Below are 13,045 nucleotides of genomic sequence, written 5' to 3' on the forward strand. Positions count from 1 at the left end.
TGACTTATTTTGTGGAATTCAGCAGTCGCATGAGTAACCTTTTATGACCGTCCCCCCTCGAGACAGAAGAAGGAGGAGGGGAGCAAGAGAGAGAGAGAGAGAGAGAGAATGAGAATAAGTGATGAAGAGCGAGCGAGAGGCTCCTCAAGGATGCAGAGAGGCTGCTGACTTTGAGATGCTGGTCACAGTTGAGTAGTAAATAACACCAGAGTCAATCATCCACAGGCGCTCTCGCACACAGATACACATGCACACGGCATCGGCGGACATACTTGAATACATCCCGACATCTGTATGCGACGCCGCTCACCCCCCCACCCCCGCGCGCGCGCACATGCATACGCACAAACGCGCCGAGTGAGAATAATGTTTATTGATGGCGTGTGGCCGAATGTGTCAAACCGTGATGAGCTGTCCGTCAGGTCAGGGCGCTCGTTATTAGCAACAGACTCCAAAGCACACACAGTGACGCACATGGAGAGTTCGCACATTTCCATCACGCTTTCATTGATTTAATTCCTTCAGAAACAAGCGTAAAGCGTGTCAGCGTCGTCCACACACACACACACACACACACACACACATTTACTTTCTATCTTACTTATTCATGATCCAGCTGCAGCCGAGCTCAGTTACCACTTGTCATCTCCTCCATCACACTGGATGCGCTGTACTTTGACACGACCTGTTTCCTTATGCATGTTGCCAGTCTTAAACAGAGGCTGCAGCAGAATACACTCCCTGCAATTTTGATCTGCACATCATGAATCACAGAGAGGGATTCATGCGGCTCCTGCTAGCTGCATTAGCCGCGGTAGGGAAGTGGGCAAATTGGTGTGATTCAGCAGGTTTGAATTTGATTCCGCTCAATTCTATTCTCCCGTCTCATACATATTTTTAGATCTCCATTCTCTCCTTCTTGCCTAATCCCATTCCCTTTTCTCTATATGTACTTTGTCCTGGCAGGTTTCTTTTACCCCCCATTTTTCCCTCTCTCTCGATTTCTCAAACTTTCCTCCTCACCAATCTTCAGCTTGTCTTTATTCATCCCTTGTCCACCATCCATCCTCTCATCTCGGCTCTCCTTGTTCTCCTCTCCTTTCAGGGCCCGGACCAGTGTGTGAAATGCCTCCACTTCAAAGACGGACCCAACTGCGTGGAGAAATGCCCCGACGGGTTGCAAGGCGCCAACAGTTTCATCTTCAAGTACGCCAAGGCCAACAACGAGTGTCACCCGTGCCACGCCAACTGCACCCAGGGGTAAGAGAGGGGATGACGCACGCAGAGAGATCTGTGGATGAAAATGAATACGCTTCTTTTAAGTGTTCTCACGCCTTGGTAGTTTGCTGAGCGTCCTTTGGTGTTGGGGCTTTTATGTTGCAAAAGCATTACAAAGACGAGGAGAGAAGATGACTCAATCATGCAGCCGCTACATTTCCCCCGAACAGCTGCCTGCTGGAGGCCCTCCGGTCAGGGGCAGAACGCATTGACCTCGAAGGTCGGGAGTACAGCGGTCAGATAAACTTTGAATGAAAGGGTGCAAAGAGACTGTAGCTGGAGGGATGATATGGAGCAAGGTTTGAGCGTGCTTCTGTAGAAAAACTACATGTAGCATAGATATCAGGAGTTAAATGAAAAGACTGACAGCGCAGTGATTTCTTAGCGAAGCTGGTTCCATCAATTGATTAGCCAAGCTTAGCTTAAAGACCGGAAGGTAAACTTTTACCTTCGCATAGCGGTTAAAAAAGAAACCAGCTCCCATAGATACACCTGAGCTAGGGTTAAAGACTTCCCCTCTAAAGCTCAGGGGGGGGGCGGGGGGGGATAGTAGTATTGAAATTAGTTTAGCTTTAGCATAGAACAACATGTGGAAACAGCCCTCTGCCGATTATTTAGAGTAAATTAGCGAAGCATTTGGCTTAGTTTAGCATAAAGAGTAGAAAAAGATGCCGGGTTATGGACCCAAAGGGAGCCATTTCTTTTTTTCTTTTTATTTAGCAGAGCACTTAGCTTAGCATAAAAGAGCGACAACAAGTTCACTTGCTTTATCTTAGGGTAAGAATAAAGCAGAGACTATAAGAAAAACACTTTTTATTAGACTCTGTTGTTCAAGGATCTTCTCTCTGTGATTTAGCAGCTGAGGAAATCACACACAGCTTTTCTCCAAATAAAGTTCACCCTTGCCACCTTCCTTTTCTTCCTCCCTGAACAGTCAAAGCCATTGGAACGTCGTGCTGAAACGTAGCACCAACGATCACTCAGAAGTGAAGTTTTTAGCACTAGGTAAGCAGAAAGTGATTAGAGCGACACTCTGGGCTGCTCATTAATTCAAGCTCCTTGAGAAGAGGGCTTTGAACAGCAGGATAGACACAGGAGAGCGGTTTTGGAATGCTCCTGTGTGTGTATTTTTCTGTGTGTGTGTGTGTGTGTGTGTGTGTGTGTGTTTGGACGCAGCAAGAGCACATAAGACATAACAAATTACTGAGCAAATTAGGAGAACGGGCTAACTTCAGAATTAAACTGGTGACATCTTTGGCTCCTCCAAAGTTGCCTCGTTGTCAATGAAATGGCGCACCAAATAGCTAATTAGAGAGCAATCATTGCCTGTGGCCGATGTCGTGTGTGTCTCTGGGCGTGTGTTTTTGAGCATTTTGTGTGTGAGAGTGTGTGTACACGAGTAACATAGTTTAGTCCAGATTTGGCCTGACAAAAAAGGAATTGAGGCAGGATATGTCAGTCTCAAATTGCTGCAAATAACCCCACCAGAAACAATAACCTTTAGTGGCATGTAGACTGGAATTCACTGGCAGCTTTAGCTTCAGATTCTTTTCCTTAGAGTCTCAGATACCGACTCTCCAGCAGGTGTGAGGATGTCATCCTGTCACTGACACTAACCTTGGACCACTCTAATGTCTCACTTTGTCTCAAAGCATCACAAACCCGACCTCAGCCTCTGTCTTGATGTTTATCCAGATCACCCAGTTGCTGGAGGGCAGGATAAGATGACAAGGCATGCTGGAGGTGTTGTCATGCCAACAACAGATTCGTGTTTGAAGAATCGAGTTAGTAATGGCTGTCATGGGAGGAAGATTTACCTTTTGCTTTTTACCACCTGTACATCCTTCTTTCTTTGCCCTTTTTACTTTTGAAAAACAATCTTCCTGCCTCTTCCTGACACCCTAATGTAGCTCAATTGAGATAAAAAAGAGCCAGTGCTTTAAGTCCCTGTAACGCCACTGTTTAGCTTCTGTCTTGATGATACACTCCCAGTTGTAGTTTAAGAAAATTTCAAAAACCTTGGCTCAAGTTCAAAGTTAAAGCAAAAAACTGACATCAAAAGATAAGAGAGGATGAGGACCTAAACCCTGGATGTTGGTACATAAAGAGGGCACATTTTCTTTGGATCAACAGCCGCCTTGCTTTTGAAGACTCGTCTTTAGACTCGTCTTTGACCTCTGGACTCGTGTGTTTGTTTATTTCTTTTTGCAGTTTCTGAGCCCATATGCTTTCACACTTCTGTGGTCAGAGATCTGAGAGTCATGTTAGGTAATGTTGTGTACCAGTCCCTCGTGTGCATTGCCCTAGTTGGGAAACACATACACTTGATCTGTTTCCTTGAGGAGTTTGATACTCTTTTCATGCGTGTCTGTTAAATAAAAAAGCGAAATATAGAAGTCTGTTAGCATAGCTTAGCATAAGGTCTGGAAACAGGTGGAAAAGACTTGCCTGGCGTTGTCCAAAAGCAGCTTCCCAGGTGGACTTTTCAATGAAAGATAGTGCAAAGTGGTCTAAAGCAATGCTCAACACACAAAACAGCATTTGTCTGAGCTTTTTAGGTGTTATTTTCCAATTGGACTTGGGCTGTGAGCTGTTAACAATTTGAATGTTAAGCTAAGCTAATTGCCTTGCTTAAAGTAAAAAGTAAAAAATAAAAAATAAATACAAATAAAAAAGCTGCATCCAAGCTGTAAAGACCCAACTAGCTAGGGCTAACCATAACTCTCTGATATTTGCTGCTTTACAGGTATGAAATAGTTGTTCTAGTTTGTTACCTTGAAATGCTTTGTTACCTTAACCAGCTAGCTGGTGCTAACCCTCACTCTGTGCGATTGCAGCTTAAAGAGTATGTTTTTCACTGAATTCGACAGTTTGGAGATCTTTCACTCAACGATGGAAGATAAATAACCGTTAAAAGATATGAATTCGGTGCCTAAGATTTCTTTGACTGAGCTTTCACAAATGGTATAAAAATGTATTTTTAGAAAAGGTCCAGACGAATCACGTGATGCAGGACTGTCACCATGCCAAAAAAAATCCATTTAGATATCACCTGAAACCAACATGAACAATGCTTTCATGTCATACTGACATGCGGTCAGCCGTGCTCGGGATTCAATTTTCCACAGGTCCCTGCCCCGTGACAGCTGATTGACGTGGAAAAAAAGACAACATGAGGTTTACTCATAACCTGTCCCTGCTTTAATGGATGGTCTCTCTGCTTTGTCTGCCCTGCAGGTGCGTCGGGGCGAGGCTCCAAGATTGTGTCGGGATGATGGACAGGTAAGGAATCAGCGGGTGTGTTTGTGGTGTGTGGTTTGGGAGACGGCCATCAGATCGTGCTACTGGTTATTAAGGTTTCTCATGGTACTCATTAACACCAGAGCAGGGAGTGTATGTGTTTTATAATTGAGCTAGGATTGGAAATCGTTTTGTTCTTTTGTGCTGTGGTCTAATTTGTGGCACTGTAAGGGGTTCATTTGTGCCAATGGAACCTTTATTTAACACTGCTAATGACTCGTATTGTTATTAACTTGCTGTTATTGGAAGTGGTAAAGGTGGAGTTGAATCATTTCTCCAGAAACAAAAAAGTTAAACTAATAAGGAAGTGCAAAATCATGCAGCTCCTCAATTGTCCACTAGAGGCTGGGTGCCAAAGTGCTCCTTAGGGATCCTTAATTAATCCCCATATTGTAATTCCTTTCAAAGCAGTTACAGCATGTTTACAGCCACGTACAAATTCAAATTGTATAACAATAGCTTGCTTTTTCATTCATACCCAATGCATGGGGGAGGGGTGGTCATTTGAACAACTCGTAGATTTGATTTTATCAGAGTTAGTTGGGGCATGGCTGAGTTGACTCACATGTGGACATTCAACTCAGCCACGCTGCAAGGTTTTCAAAGCACATCTATGGCACAAAAAACACCCAAAACACTTCCGTATTTACAAGTAGCATCACTGCTAGTTGTCATACCACGAGAATAATAACAGGAAGAAAAAAACAGGCACAAGTAGAACAAATAAAAAGTCAAGCAGCTTGTGCGAATAGCCTGAAGACACAACAAGAACTCCATTAAGAAAACCCATAAAAACGAGTGATCTCTACATCTAGAGCACATTCAAAAGAGTGACAAACTCATTAGAATTCAAGCAGACCCATAAAAAAAAAAGAAAAAAAAAGTGGGGCCTGGGCTCCTTTTGAAAAAAGGAAAGAGACATGTTTGCTCCCTCTGGAAGGTTTCTGCTGAGTCTCTTCTTCTTCTGCTCTTTTAATGCCATTATTCCCCTGTGTCATCTGGTGACCCTGTGTCTCTTGTTCATTTGTAAACCCTTTCCTCCTAATTAGAGAAGCCATTCTTCTTGTCTTTCACCTAGCAATGTCTCTCTTATTTGTCTAATACACTTTTCTTTTTTTGCTTTTGTTATCTCTTAGCACCTTCTTTCTGTGTTTTTTTTTTTTTCTTGCCGTCTCTTTTCCTTTTGTTAGTTCACCTTCCCTGTATTCCTTACTGTCTTTAAATCCTCTTCCCATATGCTTCTCCTGGTTGTTGTTTTTATTTCTCCTTGTCCCTCTTCCCCGCCTCAAGCTAATCATTCCAAACTGACGCATTACTATTCACCACATGGTCGTATATCTCATTACGTCGAACCCCACAGCCTCTTTGTAGATTTCAAGCACCCCCTTTCTTTGCGTTGGTATCAATCGATACAGCAGACGCTGAGGCACCCTCACGCCACCACAACTCCTTGGTACATGAGTCTTCCATTAGCGGCTAATGGCCTCCACAGCTAATAGAGTTTTGAACTTCAGGTATCAGGTAGAAGCGGGTGTTATTTCTTGTTGTGTGTATAAAAAAAAGAAAGAAGGAAAATAGAAGAGGGCAAAGATGATTCAAGCTAAGAAGAAGGTGAAAATGGAATACAAATGGGAAGACAAGAGGGGAAGAGAGAGTATTGAAGGACAGGATTGAGTGGTAGCATCACCGAAGACATGAGTGCAAAGGGGTTATGTAAATTGCAGATGCATTAGTGCCATTATTAGTGCAGGGAGAGAGCTTTTAACTTCCAACCTTTGGGCTCGCTTTAAGATGGCTTTCTCCAAGAATATTCAGTAGCAATTTATAAAGGAGATGCGCTCTTCATTCTGAATTTATTTTGAGTTGTATCGAGTAATAAATCATGAGCGGAAACCACATACAGCACAAATCAAATTAGGAGCCAAGTGAATACTGTGTAAAATGAAAGCTTTTGATTTCATGCCATATATACCTTTCACTGTACTCACCAAGAATCAATAACTCAGTCTTTGAGTGCATGTCAAATATTGAGGAATTAGCTAGACTTTATTAAAAGATAAAAATCAAATAGACTGTATTAAAAGGTTCTCAAAATGAAATGAAATTAATGTAATTTGAGATCCAAACCAAACAGTCTTCTCGTTGATGTTTTCATGGCGCACACTCCGACCTGATCACGGGCCGACCGATCACAATGATTAATCCAACAGTTGAGACACTTTTCGTTTCCAACCAAGATGGCTCCTGCCAATGTGTACTTTCTAAATCTGTTGCGTGAATGCTAAGCAACCTGGACAGTAGTTCATGTAACGTACGAGTGGCGAGTGATGTCATGCCATACATTCAGCTCAACCTTCGGCCTCTGGCTAAATTGTTTGAAAATTAGGTTGAGATTGCATTTCCAATATGGCGGCCGCCACTGTTGGAATTTTAAAAAAACAATGAGTGACGTCGGTGAGGCTACGTCCATGTTTTGTACAGTTTTTTACTTGCTTTGGTTGTGGTCTATCCATTTGTGTTAAAAGGCAATTTTGTCGATGCCCACTTTGAACAAAAAAAAACATTTATTGACCATGTGGTACATTATTATTAAAAAGAGTTCAAATAAAGCGAGATATCAAAAAGTCTGGAGAGATGATGGCTGGTATGAGGAAATACAGTCCAGTGTAGCACACGCTGTGGCTTCTCCACCAGACCTAATAATAGGACCCCATCACCTCAAAAGCTACTTCTTCTGACCTGTGAAAATGGCTGTGTGCTCTGTGACTTTGGCCTATTTGGAGACACTGTGGTGGAAATGGAAGCCCTGGACTTCTCTGTCTGAACTTGTTTTTTAGTCATAACCTGAAATGCTGGAAAGAGTGCAAAATAGAGATAAAGGAATTGATAAGTTGTATGAACTCGCCCCAACACTTGTGACAAGGCCTCTTGGAAGGTTATTGGATGGGAGAATTGGATTGGATGATTAAAAAGAGCTCAGCTTTGTTCAAGTGCTCGATGGCCTCACAACAAATGTTTTGCTCAAGTGTGCATCATAAAGAAAACTTGTCTTGAGCTGAGACAAGCTTCTCCTCAGTGCTTACACAAGCAGAAAACACCTCTTTTAAGAGCTCCCTCTTGTTTTTTCCCATTGGTTCCATTGGTATCAACGAGTCTCTTAGATCGATAGAAATGGGCCACTTGATTAGAGTTTTGTGGTTATTTTGATCAAAGATTTCCAGCATCACTTTTCACAGCTGCAGCCAGTCGAGCTAAAGATTCTAAAAGGACAAAATGTGCCAAGAATATTTCCTTTTCTGGGGGTATAACAGCAGGTTTGAGACTTCGTCAGCATCGGCTGAGGTTTGCACTTTCTTCCAAAGTGCCCTTTTTTAGTTCCTTAATGTTTCAGCATCTTTAATGTTTCCTCTCTTTCCTCTCGTCTCTACAGGACACCGCTAATAGCAGCTGGCATTATCGGCGGCCTATTCATCATCGTCATCCTGGCACTCAGCGTGGCCGTTTATGTCCGACGCAAGAGCATCAAGAAGAAGAGGGCCCTGCGGCGCTTCCTTGAGACGGAGGTGAGAGGTTAGGGGTCAGGACAGCAACATGAAAGACTGAGTTGTTTGGATCGATGGATCCACAGGGACCGCTTGTAGAAGCTGCTGAGAGTATTCTACTGGTTGCCTTTCACTGTTGTTTTGAGGATATAATATTGTAGATTGTAACTTCAGTCAACTACATACATTATTGTCCATTTATCATCAACCAATTAGCGCAGAATAATGAGTTTCATTGATCCAAAGCTGGCAATTTGAGAGCATTTCCTCTATTTTACTCTTCATTTGGCAAATTGTCATTAATCAAACTCAATCAATGAGCTCTAAAAGGCACCACATAGATCTTGCATATTATCGTTTTTGGTTGGTCACTCTTATTTCATTGAGCAAAAGTCCTGATTTAAGCTCAACCAGACACTCGAATGGGACTTTTGTTTGGGTTTTTGGTGCTGTTGGGTTTTCTCTGAGTTTGCTTGAGATACTTTTATTTATTGATTCAAACTAAAAACTCTATGAACATTGGGAAATGACTTCAAATGCTTTAGGCTTATTCCAAAAAGGAAAATAAGAAACACTTCCTCTAACTAACAACAAGCTTGTCTATACACACTTGGACTCATGAATGTTTTTCCTGTATTTGAAGGACGCGTATTCACTTAGTTTTGGTTTTGGTTAGTTTTTTTTTTCACGTTTTTCAAGTGCACTTTTTAGCCTTGGCGCTGGTACTTTGCCTAGATTTCAAGATTATGCAATGACTGCCATCACCCATCGATCTGGCCTTGAATAAACTTTATTTCTGGTAAACACAAGACAGCAAAATCAGACTTTATGTTCAGAAGAGAAAGTCGGAGACTGAGTTGGAGGTGAGTGCAGGGTTTATGTGTTGCCATTGCCCCGCTTGATCGCCTTTGTGCTTTTACAAGTCATTCCCCCTTCCCGGCGTTCCTCCTGTGTGTGGCCCAGCAGTGCTGTTACCCCTGCAGGTCCGCTGAGTGGCCTTGCCTATAGGAGCGCGGCAGGCTGCTTGTCAGTCTGCATTAGTATAATTTACAGGTGGAGGCGACAGTGTTATAGACAGCTGTCAGGCGAGAGAGGAGGAATCTGAGTTGGGCAGCCATGGGCAGTTTCTGCCTCAGCCAAGCCGCACACATCCATCTTAATCACGCCGGCCCTGTTCCGACAGCGTCTTGACCGGGAGGGAAGTCTTCAGTCCAAGCAGATTCGCTAATGTACTGTCACAGACGAGGAGGGGCTGGGGAGGAGCGGGATGGAGGGGGATCTTGTTGACCTCTTTGTACCTCCCAGTGTGAAGCAATCCTGTGGCTGATTCATCCTCCTGCAAAGCCAAACGTGAAATGAAGCCAACCGAGTCAATTTCCCCGAGCCTCCGAGGAGACCTAATTGGGTGTAAAAGTAATTAGACATAATCAAATCTTTAACAGTCACAGGTTGGCCCCAGGTTTTGGACAGACCACCCATTAAGAGGAGGTCAGGGGTTCAGGCCCCACAACGAACAGTGTGCATGCACATTAGCGGCCTTGTAGTGTCCGGATCGTGACACTGAACCTGCTCAGGCTTTGTAGCTCATTCTGTGTGAGAGCATTAGCAGAGAGAGATATATGAATTGTTTCTGCGGGGAAGTGAAGAAGCGATCTGAAGGTAAAATGAAGGGGTTTCTTTAAGCTAGCTATTGGACCATTCATTGTTGTGAGTAAAATATAACCTGGGGACATGAATCAAATTCAACAAGACGTTCGACCACTTTCAAAATCTGCTTGCTTTCACATTGGTTTGACGATTGAAAAACAAAGCTATGTCCGCTTCCAGTATACAGTCTGTGGCCTGGATGGAGCCTGATTCTCCAGCTCGTTTCCCTAAGGAGTCGGTACTGGTGTTTAAATTTTAATATAAGGTTTTGTGCATTCACACACACACTCCTCCTTCTGTTCACTTTCCATTTCAATACTCTTCCTTCCCAGCATACTAAAAAAAAAAAACTGTACACTCCTTGCAGTCTGAATCACACCTTCCAAAAGGTTTTCTCTCTTTCTTTTTTTTTTCTTCCCGTCTGATGAAAGCACATGATAGGCTTTTTGGACAGGCTGGGTGAACGTGGATTCTCTATTGAAACGAACAATAGAGCTGAGTCTGAGTCTGTGAATGAAGATCAGACTTGTCAGGATGAGGGATTTTGGGGACGGCAAAAACTCTGGGACTCCCTCTCTCTGTCTCTCTGTGCTGTCTTTTTTAGTCTATTCAAACAAAGCACTCACCTTTGGGTGTCAGACGGGGGGGGGGGGGGGGGAAGAAGCCTTTGGCGCATGCTGTCAGAACGTGAACCGAGCACTCAGACGGCATTTCCATATCAAGGACACGTGTGGAGGCTGCTGCGCTGCGCTGACTCGTAAAACACACCTCTTTATCATTTCCTTTGTAAGACTTTTTTCTGTCTTTTCTTGTGTCTTCACCTTCTGTTTTTTCTTTTTTTTTTTATCAAACACACTTTACTCTTCCGTCTTTTTATCCCTGTCTTTTTTTTTCCTCACCTTGGAAGACATATAAGGACTGAGAAAAAAGTTTCACACTGTGTTCGCTTTTGAAGACGCTCCTGACAACAAATTGCTTTTTCTCAGAGAGAGACGGCACAAACAGCCAGAGCAACCCCCCCCCCCCCCCTTTCCCTCCCTAGGACCCCTAGGCCTTGACCCTTGACCCCAGTCCAATGAAGCCAGACTAATGCACTTTGAATCGCCCCCTTCTTCTTTTTTTTCCCCCTCCTAGGTCCTCTTCCAGCTGCTTTGTACTCATACATACAAACAGGGCCATGTGAGCGTTTCAGCACCACGGGCTGCGGACAGCTCCCATGCTGCTCACACGCTGTGAACAAGGAGGATTTCAGCATTCAGGGACGCTGGACAGCTCCTGTTGTTCAGCCCCCGGGGGGCGGGCTGGCCTAACACAGGCACGAGATGTCATTTTAAATGCATGTAGTGCAGAGAGGGGTTGTTCAAATACACTGAACCTGATGTGAAAGTTATATCGAATTCACGGTGATTTAAAGGACACCTGATATGTCATGAAGAATCAAAGAGGTGTCAGAAGAAACATCTTGCATTAAAGTTGTGCCTAAAAAAAAAAGGAGGTCTTTTATTTTGAAATAATTTCTATTTTGCCCCATAATTTCAGTTTTAAATCAGGCTAATGTCATTACTTTTAAATGATGTCCAAATCTTGTTTTATTCTTTATTCTTTCTTATTATATCTTTTCCAACACCTTAGGGGACTTTGTTTTTCCTGAAGGTTTCACTTTTTTTTATTTTATTTTGCCATCCACATACTCCAAATTCTGGAGCAACAAAGATGTGAAATGAGATGGAGTCAGCAGCGTGTTTTGTGGTGTCTAACGCCTGCAGCCAGTCTGTTCAGCCTTATAGTTTAATCACTGTTGTGATATTAAATTCATGACCGGAGAGGCTGTATTTTAGGAGCTAACTCTGATGCCACATCTGTCCCGCTTTTTACCTTGTGTGTCTTCAAGACAAAGCGAACCTCATTAGCCGTTTTATACCATTTTAAACTTGAAAAAAAATCCTCCTTTCTCAGGTTGATTTCTGGAGAAGAAGCAGAAAGTGTAATCAAGATGTCAAAGCTCAAACAAATGGCCTTGGTTTGTGCAAACGTCTGTGGCTATTTTTTCACCGTATTCCTATTACAGCACGTAGCAAATGTAGCGTTTGATTCAGGGTAATGTGAACATTAAAGCCTTTACCCGAGGGTCCGCAGAGCAAGTCTTGTGTTTGACGACAATGTTTACTTATTCAATCCAGAATAATTCCATGAATGTATTCCAGCTCGGGGCTCAAACATGCTGCTTATTTGTCCAATGAAGCATCCGAATCCTCTCTGCCGCGCCGCCAGTGAAGCTCATTTGTGCGGCGGCATGGTGCATTATTAGCGGGTAAATAGAGTGGCATGGCGAGTGTGTGTGAGCGAGACTGAGCCCAGGAGAGTGTAGGAGTGTGTGTGTGTGTGTGTGTGTGTGTGATTTAATAGACTTCTCTCCTCATCAGTCCAGGTCCAGCCGAGTCTTAATGAAACAATAACAGCTACAGCCAGTCACCATCTGCTCTTAGCACCGCTGCTCCCCGCGCTCCCTCTCCTCTTGAATCGCTCCATTTCTCTCCTCTTCCGCTGTTTTTGTCCCCTCCGTTCATTCTGTGGATACACACACACAAGCAGAACTTTGCCCAAACACCAGGCTCATGTGATGGATGTGACCCAAGCCCGTCCTTCGTTTTTAATTAAATAACGTCCAGAGTCATTGGTTTACACTCCGTATACAAATCTCCTTCTCGGCCGTGGTCGACCTGCCTTTAAAAGAAGCTAACTGAATGTTTTGATGCCTTTTCAAAGGAAGGTCTAAACACCATCTGCCTTTTTCAAAAATGAAGAAAAAAAGGAGAGTCTGTTTGTACATTGAGATGTGAAAAAAATAAATGTTACTGATGCAATGTTTCAACTTCTGAAGCAAGTTTCTGTTTGCAGACAGCGAGTCCTTCCTGTGCACCTTCTCAGCAGGGGTGTGATGTACACCAGAATCTAAACCCTGAACTAAGAGTTTATTAAGTTAATTTAGGGGCGGCAGTAGCTCAGTCTGTAGTCACGTGGTTTGGAACCTGGTGCCAGTTCACTTCCTAAACTCTGCACCTCGCTTGTTGGTTTTAAGTGGGTGGGGCTTAATTGGAAAATGGTGGTCTTGTGCACTAATCAGAAATCAGTTTTTAAGCTTGTTTGGCTCGATGCCATCAAATCTCATTAAGCCACGCCCCCTGGCCTTGAAGAAGCGGATTCGCCAAAGATGAAGAACGTTGTAAACAGTTTAAGTTGATGAAAGCCACTTCTGCTCAACCCTTCCCCCCCCCCTC

At 43.4% G+C, this 13,045-nt stretch overlaps 1 protein-coding gene across 2 annotated transcripts in view; it reads left to right on the plus strand.

Moving 5' to 3' along the window:
• The window catches only part of LOC109984174 (receptor tyrosine-protein kinase erbB-4), a 222,756-nt gene that overhangs the window by 170,358 nt on the left and 39,353 nt on the right, over window positions 1-13,045 (plus strand). For both annotated transcript variants that reach the window (XM_065951976.1, XM_065951978.1), the window contains exons 15-17: window positions 1,106-1,260; window positions 4,516-4,560; window positions 8,009-8,141. In XM_065951976.1, coding sequence (XP_065808048.1) covers window positions 1,106-1,260; window positions 4,516-4,560; window positions 8,009-8,141 — 333 coding nt within the window. The remainder of the gene's footprint in view (window positions 1-1,105; window positions 1,261-4,515; window positions 4,561-8,008; window positions 8,142-13,045) is intronic.

The sequence above is a fragment of the Labrus bergylta genome, chromosome 24 (assembly GCF_963930695.1).
Source record: "Labrus bergylta chromosome 24, fLabBer1.1, whole genome shotgun sequence".
Lineage (NCBI taxonomy): Eukaryota > Metazoa > Chordata > Actinopteri > Labriformes > Labridae > Labrus > Labrus bergylta.